This window comes from Aquarana catesbeiana, linkage group LG05 (genome assembly GCF_042186555.1).
Source record: "Aquarana catesbeiana isolate 2022-GZ linkage group LG05, ASM4218655v1, whole genome shotgun sequence".
NCBI lineage: Eukaryota > Metazoa > Chordata > Amphibia > Anura > Ranidae > Aquarana > Aquarana catesbeiana.
Window position 1 is genome coordinate 538874930 of NC_133328.1, and position 17918 is coordinate 538892847.

The 17918-nt window shown below is 44.9% G+C and overlaps 1 protein-coding gene across 1 annotated transcript in view; it reads right to left on the reverse strand.

Moving 5' to 3' along the window:
- Positions 1 to 17918, reverse strand: part of LG05H8orf89 (linkage group 05 C8orf89 homolog) — an 82858-nt gene that overhangs the window by 17034 nt on the left and 47906 nt on the right. Inside the window, exon 7 of the mRNA XM_073631800.1 lies at positions 7092 to 7179. Within this exon, the coding sequence (XP_073487901.1) occupies positions 7147 to 7179 (33 nt within the window). The 3' untranslated portion in view covers positions 7092 to 7146. The remainder of the gene's footprint in view (positions 1 to 7091; positions 7180 to 17918) is intronic.

Here is a 17918-nt window from a genome sequence, read left to right on the forward strand (position 1 = left end):
TTTACTGATTAGTGGTATTAGTATAGTTGGAGTTTACCAGAAAGAGAGGGGAGGTGGTAGATGTAAAAAAGTGCACCTGTGCTTTAAAGTGTCTGTCTACACAAAAGTGAAATTTCAGTTGTAGGTGTAGCCTGTAGTGCGATTGGTAGAGTTATAACGATGGCCTTGAAGATTTTCAAAAGACAAAGAAAAGGATTGCTAATAATATGTTTTCTCCTTATATAATCTACACATAATTTAAAGTAATATTTAAAAGAAGTAGGACAAGAACAGAGTCGATAATTTTTCATTATGGTGTTAGCAGCATCACTTAGTAGACCTGATGGGAATAACAGATATCTTTGAAAAACCCATTATTTTGGTAATTGTTGCATTTAGTAGGAAAGCCAATAATAGGATGGATGAAAATAATTCTAACAAGGATGAATGAACCACTTTAGCTTTTTGACACAGGCAAAAAATCATTTTGGAGATGGTTAATCCAGATGAACTCCAGAACTTAATCAACCAATTGAAGGTTTTAGCATGGCTTTTTAAAATATGGATGTATTCAGAGAGAACTACCTAGGATTTTAACCCCATAAACACAAAGGTTTTCATTCATTGTGAAAACTGGAATCACTTGGCATGTTGACTCGTTCTCTTCAGTCTCCATGATTAATGCCCTGTACACGCGAGCGGACTTTTCGACCGGACTGGTCCGACGGACCGAATCCGTCAAACAATCCGACCGTGTGTGGGCTTCATCGGACTTTCGACAGACCTTTTCGGTCGAATATCTGACGGACTTTAGATTTGAAACATGTTTCAAATCTTTCCGCCGGAACTTCGCTGAACCCAGTTCCTATCGGGAAGCCTGTTCATCAATACAACGCAAGGGCAGCTACAGCACCTGCCCGCGAGAATGTTTCCAGTGCGATCCTATTGCAACAGGGTACTATGCATCTCGCGCTCGCTGCAATAGGAAAAACACATTTTCCTGTTGCAGCTAGAGGGAGGCGACAATGTCCCTTAGGTCTGGTAAAGGTTTTAAGGGGAGCCCCCTACGCCAAAAAAAACGGCGTGGGGGTCCCCCCAAAATCCATACTAGATCCTTATCCGAGCACACAGCCCGGCCGGTCAGGAAAGGGGGAGGGGACGAGCGAGCACCCCCCCTCCTGAACCGTACCAGGCCGCATACCCTCAACATGGGGGAGGTGGGTGCTTTGGGGAAGGGGGCGCTCTGCAACCCCCAACCCCAAAGCACCTTTTCCCCATGCTGATGAGGACAAGGGCCTCTTCCCGACAACCCTGGCCGTTGGTTGTCGGAGGTCTGCGGGCGGGGGGCTTATCGGAATCTGGGAGCCCCCTTTAATAAGGAGGCCCCCAGATCCCGACCCCCCGCCCTATGTGAATGAGTATGGGGTACATCGTACCCCTACCCATTCACCTGGGGAAAAATGTGTCAATAAAAAAACACACTACGCAGGTTTTTAAAGTAATTTATTAGGCAGCTCCGGGGGTCTTCTTTCAACTTCGGGGGTCTCTTCCGACTTCTCTGCTCTCTCCAGCCTCTTCTCCCGATGTCCGGTTCTTCTCCCGCTCTCCGGCCTCTTCTCCCAGTGTCCGGTTCTTCTCCCACTCTCCGGCCTCTTCTCTGCTTCTTCTCCCGCTCTCCGGTTCTTCTGCCGGGCTCCTCCGCTATCTTCTGCTCTTTTGCCGCTCTCTTGCTAGCGGTGGCCCAGTCTTCTCCACCGTCTTCTTCCCTCTTCTCTTCTTCCGATGTTGACACGACGCTCTCTCCCGCTGTAATGCTGTGTTCACGGTGTGCAACGACTTATATAGGCATGGGGCATGGTCATCAGGTGATGTCACCTGGTGACTCCGCCTCTTATGACATCACAGTCCCAGGGCATGCTGGGACTGTGCCATCATAAGGGGCGGGGTCACCACCCAGTGACCACGCCCTATGCCTATATAAGTCGTTGCGCACCGTGAACACAGCATTACAGCAGGAGAGAGCGTTGTGACAACATCGGAAGAAGAGAAGAGAGAAGAAGATGATGGAGAAGACCGGGCCACTGCTAGCAAGAGAGCAGCAAAAGAGCAGAAGATAGCGAAGGAGCATGGCAGAAGAACCGGAGAGCTGGAGAAGAAGCAGAGAAGAGGCCGGAGAGCGGGAGAAGAACCGGACACCGGGAGAAGAGGCCAGAGAGCGGGAGAAGAGGCCGGAGAGAGCGGAGAAGTCGGAAGAGACCCCCAAAGTCGGAAGAAGACCCCCGGAGCTGCCTAATAAATTACTTTAAAAACCTGTGTAGTGTGTTTTTTTATTGACACTTTTTTCCCCAGGTGAATGGGTAGGGGTACGATGTACCCCATACTCATTCACATAGGGCAGGGGGCCGGGATCTGGGGGCCCCCTTATTAAAGGGGGCTGCTGGATTCCGATAACCCCCCTGCCCGCAGACCCCGACAACCAACAGCCAGGGTTGTCGGGAAGAGGCCCTTGTCCTCATCAACATGGGGACAAGGTGCTTTGGGGTGGGGGGGCCGCAGGGTGCCCCCCTTCCCCAAAGCACCCACCCCCCCATGTTGAGGGTATGCGGCTTTGTACGGTTCAGGAGGGGGGGTGCTCGCTCGTCCACACCCCCTTTCCTGACCGGCCGGGCTGCGTGCTCGGATAAGGGTCTGGTATGGATTTTGAGGGGACCCCCACGCCGTTACCCCTTAAAATCCATACCAGACCTGAGGGCCTGGTATGCTCCGCGATGGGGCTTGCAAGGTGTTAATCTTGCCGATAAAAGTGGCTAGATTGACTTCTTTTTCTAGTCCTGTCGTACTTCATCACGTTCAAAATGAACGTGTGTGGGCAAGTCCGGAAATCCACTGTAACTCCGTCGAAAGTCCGTCGGGAAGACCGTCTGACCTATTCTGCCGGAAAGTCCGGTCGTGTGTGCACGAGTCTGTTCATTTGGAAAGTCCGTCGGATAGATCGTCGGACCAGTCCGGTCGAAAAGTCTGCTCGTGTGTATATATATATATATATATATATATATATATACATACATACATATATATATATACACACATAAATATGACAGGGGGGCATAGTTACTGTCTTGGGGGTGCCTGAAGGAGGTATAAGGAAGTTAATAATCTTCCTCTTTCCTCCTCCGTTCCCCCGGGATTCTGTCTTCACTCCCCAATTCTCCACCTCTGAGGTGGTGAATCGGGGAGGGTGAATTCTGACTCAGATTGCCAGTGAAGGGCTGAGATCTCAGCTTCATAAACTGGGCGTTTCTGTGTCAGTCAATGAGGATTCTCAGTGTGCGGAGATCATAGGCGGGAGAACATGTTCAAACACATTCTCCCCCAATTATCTCTGTTTCATAAACCGTTTATGGACTGTGATCAGTGGCGTTCCTCGGGATCACCACTGTTCACTGCTTCATAAACGGACATCTAAGCCCTGTAAGCAGAGCGAAACACATCAGAGGCATAGCTTAGATGAAGCTGGGATGAGGCTGCTATTACTTGTGTGATGAACAGGCTTGCACGATGTGTGGCAATCAGGATGCCTTTTTTTGCCTACAGACTGTACAGAGTCACGACTTGCTCTTTGCCCAGCCTGCACCCACAGGGGAACCCATCAGATATAGCTACAGAAGCCTGAGTGTAGACCCAAAGCATTATACAGGTTCTCTGGATCAGTGTTTTAAAGCTAGACATAGACTTTACTCTGAATGAACAATCACTGTAAAATTTACTTTCAATTTAGCAAAAGTAAGCGTAGCTACAGAATATAGAGACAAACATAAACCATCCCTTTTAATAGTGCACTACAAAGTTTATGGTAGACCTGCAGGCAATTGGCTGTAGCACGGATCAGTGTATTCTGACAGCAGAGGAGTTCATGTGGTCAGAATACAAGAGCACAATGGAGTGGATAGGGAATCAGTTTATTTTTTTTCTGATGGAAAAAAAACAGTTCATGTATGGCCAGCCTTACTTAAAATGCCTGCCAATGATTAGAACAAAAATATTGGGAGGTGGCTTTACTATTATAAACCTTCACTAGAAATACAATGCATGTGAAAAGAAAATTGATATTATATGATTTTTGAAAATTCCATGTTGGATGGCAAATGAGAAACAACCCTACTAAACTGAAATAAAGGACAGGTATGATAAGTGTGAGACTCTACAGCTGTTGTGTGAGATATATCACGCTCCCAGCTCTACGGCTGCCAGCTATCCTTCAGCTATAAGCCAAGAGAGGAAGTGTGCTGCTCCACTGGAGCCTTGAGGGGATTCACCTGTACTGAATTATTTACGTTTTATCAACTAGATTGCTATAGGGAAGTGTCCTGAAGGAGGGAATAAACCCGGTTTGGCAGTTCATGATATGTTCCTGACATATCCTGTACTTTATGTTACCTGCAAGGCACTGAAAGTTTAGCTGCATCATCTGTGATCATCACAATTTTTTTTTTTTTTTTTGATCATCACAATTTTTAATAACTACTCGATTGCTATCAACAAGGAATGAGAAATAAATAAAGCAAACTTGTGTTTGTAAAAGTAATTGATGTTGAATGCTGACAGAATATTTAGCACCACAAGGTGGCTTCACCCAGCTGGAGATTCTACAAAGAAAAAAGGAATTCAAGGGCCCATTCAAACTGTGCATTCAAATTGAATGGGCTTGCAGTGTATGATACTCACTAAAAAATAGACCTGACCCATATTTTTTAATATTGCCGCTACTGTAATAGCCTTCCAATATGAATGGCACTGCAACCCACTGTGGTTTGCATGTTACTATACACACGCATTACTGCAGCACATACAGTTGCTCTTCTGTCTTCACAGAAGCTGTTATTACATAGCATATAGAATACTTACAGCAGTGGTCACCAACCAGTGGTCCACGAGAACATTTTGGTGGTCCCCAGGGGTTCTGCTGCAAATCAACATTGTGGCAGATGTATACCGCCCAATGTTGTTTCCAGTGATACCGATGCCTCCTCTGTAGCTCCGGCTCTTGTGAACTCAGAGGGAGACACTGGGAGTAGCGCAGAGAGCTGGAGGTAAAGAAGGAGGGGACTTCCAATGGCAGTGCTGATTACAGACTGTGGGAGGGAGCACGGAGCTTGAGCACATAGCTGGATAAGGAGGTGAGATACAATGATGAGTCTGTGTAAGGCAACAATGTGATGCAGGGTGCAGGGGACAGAGCTGGAGCATTGTGTCTATAAGGCAGCAGTGTGATCCAGGGGAAAGGGGACAGAGATCCAGGGCATTGTGTGTATAAGGCATGTAAAATGCATGTTAGTGGACCGCTGGATTCAAAATTGTGAGTTCAGTGTAGTGGTCTGTAAGGTCCGAAAGGTTGGCAACCACTGGGTTTTATTTCATGTTTTTTTGGCAACAATCATTGTCAGCAATATATGTTCATGAAGGGCCAAGTCTGGCTATAATTTTTGCATGAATCATCTGCTTATAGCACTTATTGGTATATTTACAGTACATTCCGACCATAAAAGAGATTAGACAGAAACTTTTAATGAAATTTCATAAGAATTTAGCTTTCATAACTAGGTGGATTGTGGTCTCTAGAAAAGACGGTTAATAAACAACTTACACGTATAGCCAGCTATTATGATGATATAATGCTGGATGGCCGAATCACATAAGGTTCTTCTTTCATAAAGATATAGCCTATTTAATGGTGTTTTTCAAGGCAATTATTGCTTTTGATTAAACTTTTTTATGGGTATGGAATAACATGTTGGGAAATGTCTGAATCATTTTATGTGCAATAGTTTTACATTTCAAGATAAAGGGACTCTGAAAGGTCCTATGCTTTCCTTTATTATGGAAATTTTGGGGATTCTTGGTGTAATAGGTGTTATTAGGCTTTCTATCAAACACATACATTTTACATGGTTTAAAGCTTGTTCACGTGAATTTTTTCCATTTATTTAAAATCAAAGAACAGAAAAAAGCTTTCTTTTTATCTGCCCTTTGTTGCTTAAAAAAGGCTTTAAAACCCAACCCCAGCTTTCTGATGCACACTATAGGATCAACTGTTTGTGAACATCAGAAAATCACACCTATCTGAGCTTGTTTGACATCTGATTACAACAATATGAATGGTTTTGCCTCCCTTCTTTGAGGCTTTAACACCCTCCACTCTTTTTGTAAGCCTTTCAACAAGATGTTGGTGCACATCAGTTGGAATTTGGGCCCATTCTGCCAAAAAAAGCATTTGCGAAGTCAGGTTGAGAAAACCTAGCTCTCAGTCAGCATTCTAGTTCATCCCAAATGTGCTTAGTGGGGTTGAGGTCAAAGCCTGCTACAGGCCACTCGAGTTAAGCTACACCAGACTTATCAACCCACATATTTGTGGACTTGACTTTGTAACCTGTACTTAATATTTTGGAGGGTTGTTTTTGGTCTTATAGTGTACTGTATGTAACATTGTAAAGTATAGGAAAAAACTACCAGTGCTTTAATATTTTTAGTATGTGTCCTTACACCAGCCCTGGAAATTTTAATTTTACTCAGTGCAAACTAATACAATATGTTTGCTGATATCGATAACCTGCAGTACTCAAACAGTATGTATGGGAACATTTCACCTAAACTGGTAATAAACTTGCCAAGACTAAAGGAAGAAGGATGGAAGCATCAACTAGCCCACTGACAAATCCAGATTTTGAGTGGAAAGGCCATGGACATCCTGTACATGCAAACCTTCGCTTATTTCTTCTAGTTTTAAGTTGAGTCGTTTAATAAGAAAGTTAGCCTGAGGAAAAACAGAAATTTGCGCTGGCTTTAATTAAATGCGGATGTCACAAAATATCTTTACGTTCCAGCAACTTTGGTGGGATCAGCATAGTGTGCACACACACATGTTACTATGCTGGGTTTCAACATCCCTGGATCCTTCCCAGCTATTAATTGAGCTTCCTTTGAGACTGTGTACAGTGCATAACAGCAGCCTTCATCAATGAGGCTGTTGTGTTTAGAAACTGGATCAAATTTGCATTCACTTCCACTGTTATAAGAATGCTGATTCTTTTTTGGAGCTTTTTTCGATAACATACCTGCTAGAATCATCTTGATAAAAGTAAGAAGGCATTATCTCAAGTCCATTAGGTGTCATGTCCTACTTCTGCCACTCTTTCCAGGCATCTAGAAGAAAAGTGATCTCCATTATCATACCTTAATAACAGCCTGGGATTTCCTGTTCTTGCCAGGGCCATCTAAGGAAAGCTATGGTAAATATTCAGCAAGTCTTCATGCTTTATTGTAAAAGTAACATTTATCTGGAAACATTTTTACTCTACATCCGTTCTCAACCTTTAGGGAGTCCAGGGCACAATAAATTCTTCCAAACCCTCCATGCCCCAATATGGCCATGATCTACCTCTTGCTGACCCCTTTTCTAAACCTTCCCCACTCTTTCCATAACAAAGAAAAAGTTTGGGATATAGATACACTTTAAAGTTATAACTTGTTATATCATAAGAAGCTATAAGGTTGATTCATTAAAACTATTAAAACTGAACAGAAGAAAAACAGCACACAATTGCAGCTGTATACCACAGCCTATTGGATGTCTTGTTTACCGTTTCCCCAAAATAAACAGTAAAATTTGATTGGTTCCCCTTAGTTGCAGCTCCAGTCCTTTTGCTTCTATTCAGTTCTTATTTTTAATGTATTGCTAAGTCCCTGGAGACAACATTTATGGACAGTATCAGTATCTGGACTTGAACAAAAACCAGTCAGAATGGATAAAAACTTGCAAAAAACAATTTCAAACTGGAAATCAATGAAAGAATAGTGATCGGGGGCGTGGCTTGGATGGCTTCCCGAGCAGACGTGTTTCACTGAGGCTCCCGCTCCGGCCTGCCTGCATAGAGCTGGAACCTGCACCTCACTGCCACTAATCATGGGCAAACCGCGCAAAAATAAGGAAACGGACCCCAGAGGACATACCACCCGTTCTTCCTCGGTTCCCCCCGCCACTCATTACCGAGTATTTTGGGCAAGAAGCTACGGCCGGGCACCACGAGGCCAAGATGGCGCCGACGCCACAGGCAGCAATCTCACCATCCTCTTCTCTGCAAGCCTCTGCGGACCGCAGAAGCAACAGGTACGGATCCGAGGGTGACCTACCCACTCTCCAATCCCCCCTACTGAACTTTCGATCAGCCCCCCCTCCGGAGGCCATATACTGGGCAGCCTATCGCAGACTTTCCCCCCATGCCTCATAGGGCCTGCGCCCTCTATATCATCCGGCCAGCCATCCCCCTCCTGGGATTCCTATCCTCCAGAATGGGACCCCCGCTCCCTGCCACAACGCTCCCAGCCGCACAGGGACAGAGCCCCCTCTCTCTCCCCTCTCCAGGGGGACACAGTCCAGGCTCCGGCATCATCCCAGGCCCTAAAGCCACCAGGTTCCCAGGGGGCTTATTCACATACGGGGAGCCCACAAGGCCCACTGCTAACCAAGCACTCCAGCATTACTTCCCCTCCACTACCACCTCAGAGGGGACCCCCCACGCCAGCTTCCTACTCTGCAGTAGTACAGGGCTCCCATGCCCACATTACACCAGACTTTGACCCTGACCCTGAAGCATGTACATCTTGGCAAGATTACGTCCGCTGCATGCCCACAAAACAGGACTTCCGAATGTTAATTCAGGAAGTGCGGGACACATGTAGAACAGAGATTAACATGCTTCGCACTGATCTTCATCAACTGTCCACTAAAGTCGCATCCTTAGAAGAAGAAACAAATGACACTAAAATTGAACTCTCACAAATACATGACCGCTTAACTTCACAAGCTACCACCCTTAGAGACTTCCAACGTCACCTTGAGGACCTCGACAACAGAGGTAGACGTAATAATATTAGGGTCAGAGGTCTACCGGAGGCGACTCAAGAAGAAGACCTGAATGTGACTCTGCAAGCCATTTTCAACAGCATTTTAGGTCGCCCAGAACATCAGCGGGTTAAGCTGGACCGTGCACACTGAGCTCTGCGTCCCCGTGGGCCAGGATCTCGTCCACGAGACGTGATCTGTAGGGTCCACAACTACACCCACAAAGAGGACATTATGAGAAAGGCACGAAACATGCATGCTATTGATTTTGACGGGGCCTCCCTACAACTTTTTCCAGACCTCTTATGGATCACCCTTCAACAGAGAAGATCTTTGCAACCACTCCTCACCCTGCTAAGAGAACATGACTTTCGCTATCATTGGGGTTTCCCCTTCAGCCTCGTGGCAAAAAAAGATGGAAAGTCCACAACCCTCCGTTACCCGGAGGATCTTCAATTTTTATGCAGAGAACTGGACATCCTGGTACCACCTACCCCTGGATGGGAACCGTTGCCACTACCCCCACCTCGCCCAGACCCTTGGATCCAAGTCGCAGGCCGGAAACGCACAAGACCGCGATCTGCAGGTCCTTCTCCTCCACCTCGTCAGCGATGAACTGCTGCTCATCTGAACTCCCCTCTCACCCAGTTGTATCACCTCAGTTTTGCTCGGTTTGTCTCTTCCTATTTCTCTACCTGAGAACCTGGAGACATATCCTGCTCATCCTACTCATTTAAAGTATGGACTTACTTAGCAAACAGATTCTCTCTTGAGTTAGCAATACATGTTTGATTGTGTTTATAAGGTTTAGATTACATTAGACTTACATAACTAGTCGGGTTGTGCCATCTCCCCCCCCCATGCTCCTCCTCTTTTTCTCACACCCTCTTCTTCCCTACCCTCTCCACCCTCGCCCCTTTCTTTCCCACCCTTACCCTCTCCTACATCTATCTACACCCGCTCACCTACTCTCACTCTCTCCCCCTCCTCTTACCGTCTGTTTCAGAGGAGGGACATGGCCAGGTGGGAGGGTTATCTCCCCCCCTCACCCCTTTTCTGTTTTGCTTCCCCCCTGCTGGGGGTTAAACTATAGAGGAATACTATTATGCAGAGGGGTATTTCATATACTTATACTTTTATATCATCGTTTTTGAATTCATAGAACATGTCTTACTATTGCTCCAAATCTCACGTATCAAAAGCTTCAATGGTTTATTCTTTTATTCGAACCAAAGTCATAAGTATAGATATGTCGGTTGCCAGTTAACGCATACAGGTTCCCTGTTTTTTCTGTTATTTAGTTTTTCTTTTTTTTTTGGATTTAGATGCAGGCAGGCCCGGAAGGGGGTTGTCCTCCCCTCCTTGGGTCCATCCTTTCCTCCCCCCCGGAGCTCTCCGAATGGCTCCTTTTTTTATTTTCTCTGACAGTGGCATTTCTGACTCCGATGTCAGAGGGGGCCCTTCGGAGTCTCCCACCCCATCACTTTGTGTAGGTGGGTTATATTGTGAATGGTTAACTAACCTTAATATTGTACTAACCTTTGTGTTTTTTTTCCTGTTTTCTGTACCTTTTTTTATGTTCTTCTCCTACTGCTATTCCCATTTCTTTCTTTCCCCCTTCTCATTCTTTTGGGCGCCGCCCGTCTCCGGGACCGGGTTCATGTTCGGGGGGTCGCAGGCCTCCAAACCGCAACCACCATGGAAACCCACTATAGGTACCTCCTATACTCCAAGGCTCTACTACACCCACTAGGTAAGCTACCGTTTCTTTCCACAAAATATCCACCATGGTTGACATATTTTCATTAAACGTAAAGGGCCTTAACTCAAATGTTAAGAGAAGCCTAGCGCTACGAGAGTTCAAACGGTCTAAAGCGGACATTATTTCCATTCAGGAGACCCACCTCGATAAAACAGGCACCATGACATTCGCACGACGGCAATATCCTCACATATACCAGACCTCTGGTCCACATAAACGGGCAGGGGTAGCAATCCTTTTTAAGCAAGGCTCCCCCTTCCAGTTGCAATCCCTATACTCTGACCCTTTGGGACATTACCTCATCCTCCGAGGCCTCTGGAGAGGAGCGAATATCACTCTATGCAATATCTATGCCCCAAACACGAATCAAATCCCTTTTTTGTCTAAGGTCTTTGACCGCTTGTTTGAGGCCTCCCATCAATACCTGGTGATCGGAGGAGATTTTAACCTTGTCCACTCTCCGGGTCTTGATAAACATTCAATGGGTCAGGGGAAATCCCAGGCAAACACCAATAGAACAGCCACCCAGTTTCGCCAACTTACTAGGAAATATGCCCTGTTCGACACCTGGCGCACCACATACCCATCAGCTAAACAATTCACTTTCTATTCCCATCCCCATATGTCCCAATCACGAGTAGACTATTTTTTTGTTAATGCCCCGACTTTACGAACATGCACGAACTCAGACATTCAGGCCATCTCTTGGTCGGATCATGCACCGATTACACTCTCTCTAACACTCTCTCCGAGCTCCCTTCGTAAATGCCATTGGCGCCTAAACGACTTCCTACTCAAACATGACCCATCCAGAATGGAACTAGAACAAACTTTGAAGTTGTACTTTGCGGAAAATTGCTCCTCTGAGATCTCCGCCTCATCTCTGTGGGAAGCCCATAAGGCAGTCTTCCGAGGCCAATGCATCTCGCTCTCCACTGCCTTAAAAAGAAACGCTAATGCCACACGCAGCGCCCTCTTAGACAGACTTAAGCATCTAGAAATGCATTTGCTCACATCTCCATCCCTGACAATCCTTAGAGAACTCACTAGTGTAAGGGCTGGACTGAAAGATATCGAAATAGGGAAGATAGAAAAGGCGCTAGTCAGGCTTAGACAGACTTACTACGACAAAGCCAACAAACCTCATACGCTCTTGGCGAAACAGCTTCGTGACAAGGCAGCAACAACTACCACTACACAACTTAGGGAGGCAAATGGCGTCCTCCACTCCCACCCTAACAAAATAGCACAACTTTTTCACGACTTTTATTCTGCATTGTATAATGATCCGAATGTTCCGCATAACCCACTTCCTCCTGACTTATCTCAGGCCATCTATACCTATTTAGCGGAAGCGGATACTCCCAAGCTTACCTCCTCTGCCCTGGAGACTCTTAACGCCTCCATTACAGAGGAGGAGCTAACAGACACAATTAAACTGTTGCCAAATAATAAGGACCCTGGGCCTGATGGACTACCATACCTCTATTATAAGACGTTTCTACCACATTTACTCCCCCATATGACAAATCTCTTTAATTCATTTCTTTCTAACACACCCATCCCCAGAGATATGCAAAATTCCTACCTGACACTAATCCCAAAGCCAGGGAAAGATCACACTCTTCCGTCCAATTATAGACCGATAGCACTTCTTAATACAGACCTAAAAATTTTTACGAAACTACTGGCAAATAGATTAAACAACTTCATGCCATCCCTGGTCCATAGGGACCAGGTGGGCTTTATCCCTTGTCGACAGGCTGGGGATAACACCCGGAGGGTTATTGACCTGGTTGAGGTTGCGAACAGGAACACAATGGAGGCAATACTGCTCAGTCTAGATGCCGAAAAAGCCTTTGATAGACTGGGCTGGCCTTTCCTGTTCGCGACTCTCAACCGGGCTGGTATTGAAGGTCCGTTCCTCCGAGCCATTACCCACTTATACTCGGCCCCAACAGCCCAGGTTCGCACTAACTTTGCCACTTCCCCTACTTTTTTGACCTCTAATGGGACCCGCCAAGGCTGTCCACTCTCCCCTCTTTTATATGCCCTATGCATTGAACCGCTAGCAGCCCATATCAGAAATAACCTAAGTATCCATGGTATACCAGTCCGTACTAGAGATTTCAAGATCTCCTTATTTGCGGATGATGTCCTCCTCACTCTTACCCAACCTCACATATCTCTCCCGAACTTACAAGTGGAGCTGGAGAGATATAGCACCCTCTCGGGTTATAAAATTAACAGTTCCAAGACAGAGGTTCTCCCTCTTAATTTATCTCCCCATACTTTTTCAACGCTTTCACAAACTTTTCCATACTCTTGGCGGTCCTCCTCCTTAAAATACCTGGGGGTACATATTACACCCACATACGATACTCTATACAAGACCAACTTTCCACAAATGTTCGCCTCTATCAGAGCCTCCCTAAATAAATGGAAATCTTTGAAACTGTCCCTTTTTGGTAGACTTGCAACCTTGAAGATGACGATACTACCTAGACTTCTATATCTGTTTGAGACGCTCCCTATCCCCATTCCGAGTTCACACCTAAAAAAACTTCAGGGTGACCTGATAAACTTCTTCTGGAATTATAAAAGACACCGCATTGCTAGATCGGTTCTATATGCCCCACGTAACCAAGGTGGACTGGCGTTCCCCAACATAGCTAAGTACTACCTAGCAGCTCAACTAAGACCCATAGCCTCCTGGTGCACCCTACATGCTTACAATCGGTGGACACAGATAGAAAAGTTATGGCTAGCCCCCATACACCCAAACTCCATGCTTTGGAGCTCTGATATACCTCCGGGCAGCGTACAATTGCTAGGACCAATGGCTCTCTTACGTACATTATGGCGACGGGCCAAATTGAAATACCCGCTCACCACCACGTCTTCCCCAGTCACTTCATTCCTATTTACACCCAATATCCCCGACAGCTTAACCTCACAGATGTCCCATTTCTGGATGAATAAGGCCATATTTTGTTATGGAAAATGAATTGACCCTAAAACTAGAATGCTACGATCCTTCCAAGAACTGCAAAAGACTTTTGATATTCCCAAGCAGGCCTTTTTTAGTTACCTACAAATACGCCATTATGCACAATCACTGAGGTCGAATTTAAGATTTTCTCCCCTGACAGACTTTGAAAAGCTATGTTTAGAGGGCTCATCCCCTAAAGGCATGATTTCCCGCTCCTATCAAATACTGGTCACTGATTTCTCACCAGATGGCCCGCGACATCCATATATGGCTAAGTGGGAGCAGGCGTTGGGTACAGACCTACCCTTAAAAACCTGGCAATCCATATGGAACCAGGCTACTAAAAGCTCCATATGCACGCTTTATAAAGAGAATCAATACAAAATTCTATTCCATTGGTATCAAACCCCTGACCTGCTCCACTCCATATACCCCACAGCTGATTCTCGCTGTTGGAGATGTTATAAGGATAGGGGAACACTATTTCATGTCTATTGGACCTGCCCTCTAATCATCCCTTACTGGGGTATGGTACAATCCCTACTCCAGTCCATCTTTGATACAGGAGTGCTCCTTGATCCGAGGATTTTTCTCTTAGGCCTTCCACCTACCACCTTCTCAAAAGCATCCAAAAAACTTTTAGCTCATGTGCTTACTGCAGCACGCTGTCTGGTGGCTCTAAAATGGAAAAAAAGAGAGACTCCCTCATTGACTGAGCTACACTCCAGGATTAGGGATGTTAAGAGAATGGAATATCTTACGGCCTCACTAAATGATACTCTTGAGAAGCACAACCGTATTTGGGAACCCTGGGTTCTGTTTGAGACTCCTGTGACCTAATGATATGTGTCATTTATGTATTTATGACCCGTCCCCCACGGACCTGCCCCGGGTCTGGAGATGGGTGGCTACCCCCCCTTTTTTCCTCCTTTCTCTACTTTTTTCCTTCTTTTTTTTTTTTTTCTTTTTTCTATTTGTGAAGTTATATATATATATATATATATATGTAAAGGGTACTAATGGATATACTGTATGAGATGTATAACAATCTAGTAAAACCACTCCGTTTCATCACTAACTGTTTATATTGACAGGCTTAACCGCCCAATGTGTGCCAAATTGAAATGTGACACTACGATCTCTTTCTATCCCTGTACCTAATGCTGTAATGCTGTGTTTGTTATTTTTTTTTTCTGTGGAAAAAATAATAAAAATTGTCAATTATAAAAAAAAAAAAAAAAAAAGAAAGAATAGTGATCACTGGGATACACATACATTTATAAATTATTATTTTTGTATATAGTAATACTTTCATTTATTTTTGCATGAATGTTCCATATTTATTTCACTCAGTTTCCATAATCTGTTCTTCATTGGCATGTTATTGCTTCCTAGAAGGCAAACATAGTAGGAGAGTTATGCTGCTCCAATGTCTCCTTGTTGCCCTTGCTTCCTCTGAGCAATGCAGTAAGCTTCTTCTAATCTATTTTTCTCCTCCAAAAGTTACAAGTTAAAAAATGTTAGTCATATTATCATTTATTTAAAAATAAATTGTTCTATGTGTGTGCAGTGCACTGTGGGGGGTCCCGGACTAATAGAAGTTTATTGAGTTCCATCAATTTTTTAACAAGCACGTGATTAGAGCCTGAAGCTCTAATTGGCTTGTTTTACATTATCCTCGGGGCTCAGAGCACTGCGCCAAGAACCCTTGCACTTTTGATTTTAGTGATTCAAAATTCGGCTCTGGCTTCTCGTCCTGGCCAATCAGGAGACTGAAGATTTGGAACACAGAAGCCGCTGGGTATCAGGTGGAGCTATGACAGCCCAGGCTGGAGGCTTCGTTTGCAGGTAAGAACCGGGAAGGGTTTGTTTGTGCCCCCCCCAAAAAAAATGTTATGGCCAGGAAAACCTGACAGGCTGGTTGTACACAAGTCATTCAATAGATGGACTTGTGTGAAACCAGCTAGCCCATACATGGATTGAAATTCGGCCAGGCTGGCATCTGTTGTTACCACCTTCCAGGTAACTGATAGAAAGGATCTCCCTTTTTGAAGATTCTTGGATTCAACCACCAATTGAGCAGTCTTGAATAAAACTGCGCATAAGGAATGGCCTCGAAAGAAGCCACCATCTTTCACAACAATTTCATGCAAAGTCGAATAGAAGGATTCTTCTTTGTTTTGACCAACTGATTCAGTTTATTTATGGAACTGATCCTTTCCTGGGGCAAAAACACCCTCTACTGAGTTGTATCTATGATCAGCCCAAAGTACTGCAATCTCGTTAATGGTTTTAAGGAGGATTTCTCTAGGTTGAGAATCCAACTTAGGTATTCCAGGTAGCTGACTGCGGTGACCAAAGTTTGATTTAAGCGGGCTACCGATTGATCTATCAAGAGTAGATCATCTAAGTAGGCTAGTATCGTTATACCTTGAGCCCTTAGCCTGGCTAAAGGAGGAGCCAGGACCTTTGTAAACACTCGAGGTGCAGTAGCTAGACCGAAAGGCAGAGCTACAAACTGGAAATGAAGATTTTCTACCTCGAAGCGTAGAAATTTCTGGTGAGCAGGGAGAATTGGCACAAGGAGATAAGCATCCTTAATGTCAATTGACGCCAGAGGTTCTCCCCCTTGTAGGATGGAGACTACTGATCAGATTGACTCCATGTGAAAAAAGAACATGTGACTCCATGTGAAAAGATCTTTGAGAGCTAAAATGGGTCTGACATCCCCGTTTGGTTTTGGAACCATGAACAGGCTTGAATAAAACCCCAAACCTTGCTCTTCCAATGGGACCACCGATATCACTCTTTGAGACAAGAGATGATCCAAAGCTAGAAAGAGAGACTTCTTTTTCACTGGATCTCTGGGAATGTTTGATCTGAGAAAATGAGGAGACAGAAACCCTCGGAACTCTAGTTTGTAACCTAGAGAAATTGAAGAAGCCACCCATCTGTCTTGACATTGTTCCTGCCAGACCTTTGAAAACTGTAGAAGCCTTCCCCCCACTCAAGCGAGCGGGGGCGCACCTTCATTAGGAGGCTTTAGTATTCTGTTTTGTGGGTTTCTTCCCCCAGGTCCTTTTTTGGCCCTGGTCCTGACCCTGAGGTTTACCTCTTGAACCTGATGGTGGAGGCCATCATGACTGCCTGGAGGCTGATGCCCATGGCACTGGAGAAGAAGCACGTTTAAAAGAAAAATGTTTAAACTTCTTCTTAACCGGTAAAAGGGAACTTTTTCCATTAGAAATTCTTTGGATATACTTATCCAGATCGTCTCCAAACAACCATCCACCATGAAAAGGAAAATTGGCAAAGAGCTTTTTGCATGGCGCTTCGACTGATCAATTTTTCAACCATAGAATTCCACATGTACCAGCCCTAGCATGAGCCGTGAGGCCTGGAGAATAGAATCTTTCATAGCGTCTACTGTAAAACATAATGCTTCTGATATCCCGGCCAACTCCTGGGTCTGCTGATCAAGAATAACTTTGAGTACCTCTATAAACTGGTCCTTTAAGGACTGAGATGTTCCGATCGCTGCCAGTGCAGGTTGAACGACTGAATCTGTCAGCGAAATATAGTTTTTAAATAGGAAGTCCAACTTCTTATGCGTTGGATCCTTTAGCATATGAGCATTGTCTACTGGACAAGTCAGGTTTTTATTTACAGATGATATAGCAGCGTCAATTGCTGGAATTCCCCATTTCTTATAAAACTCTTCCTCCATAGGATAAAGTATTGAAAACTTTTTCGGAGGAAAAATTGTTTATCTGGGTGCTCCCACTCAGAATACATTAGCTTCCTTAGCCATGAATGGATAGGAAAAGAATGTAAAGATTGGGGAGGCTTTAGTGAACCCAAACTAGAAGTGGGCTCATCGACCGACTGCATTATTGGCAGTAAAAATGTGGAGTGGACCAATTCAGTGAGACTGTACCAACAATCTTTCCTGCAAACCTGATACTTCCGTATTAGGTTCTTCGGAAGAGGAGACTTCACCCTCTTCCTGGTCTTTTGAAAGAAATTTGTTATCTCTTGCTCCTTGTTCCTCAGAAAGAGGGTCCTGGGCAATGGACAGGGACCTGCTGCGCTTAGTCCCACTCTGGGATGCAATTAAAGTATACATTTTTTGCTCCAAGCTTAAAGTGGTTGAAGAAAAAAACTCCTTAGTAATGTACACAGGGGCTGCAGTGTTAAGAGCAGCTGCAAAACTTGCCCCTCCTGATGGCTCACTCTGACCAGCCATATTACTTTCAGGGGAGGATGCCATCTTTTTTTGCGATAGT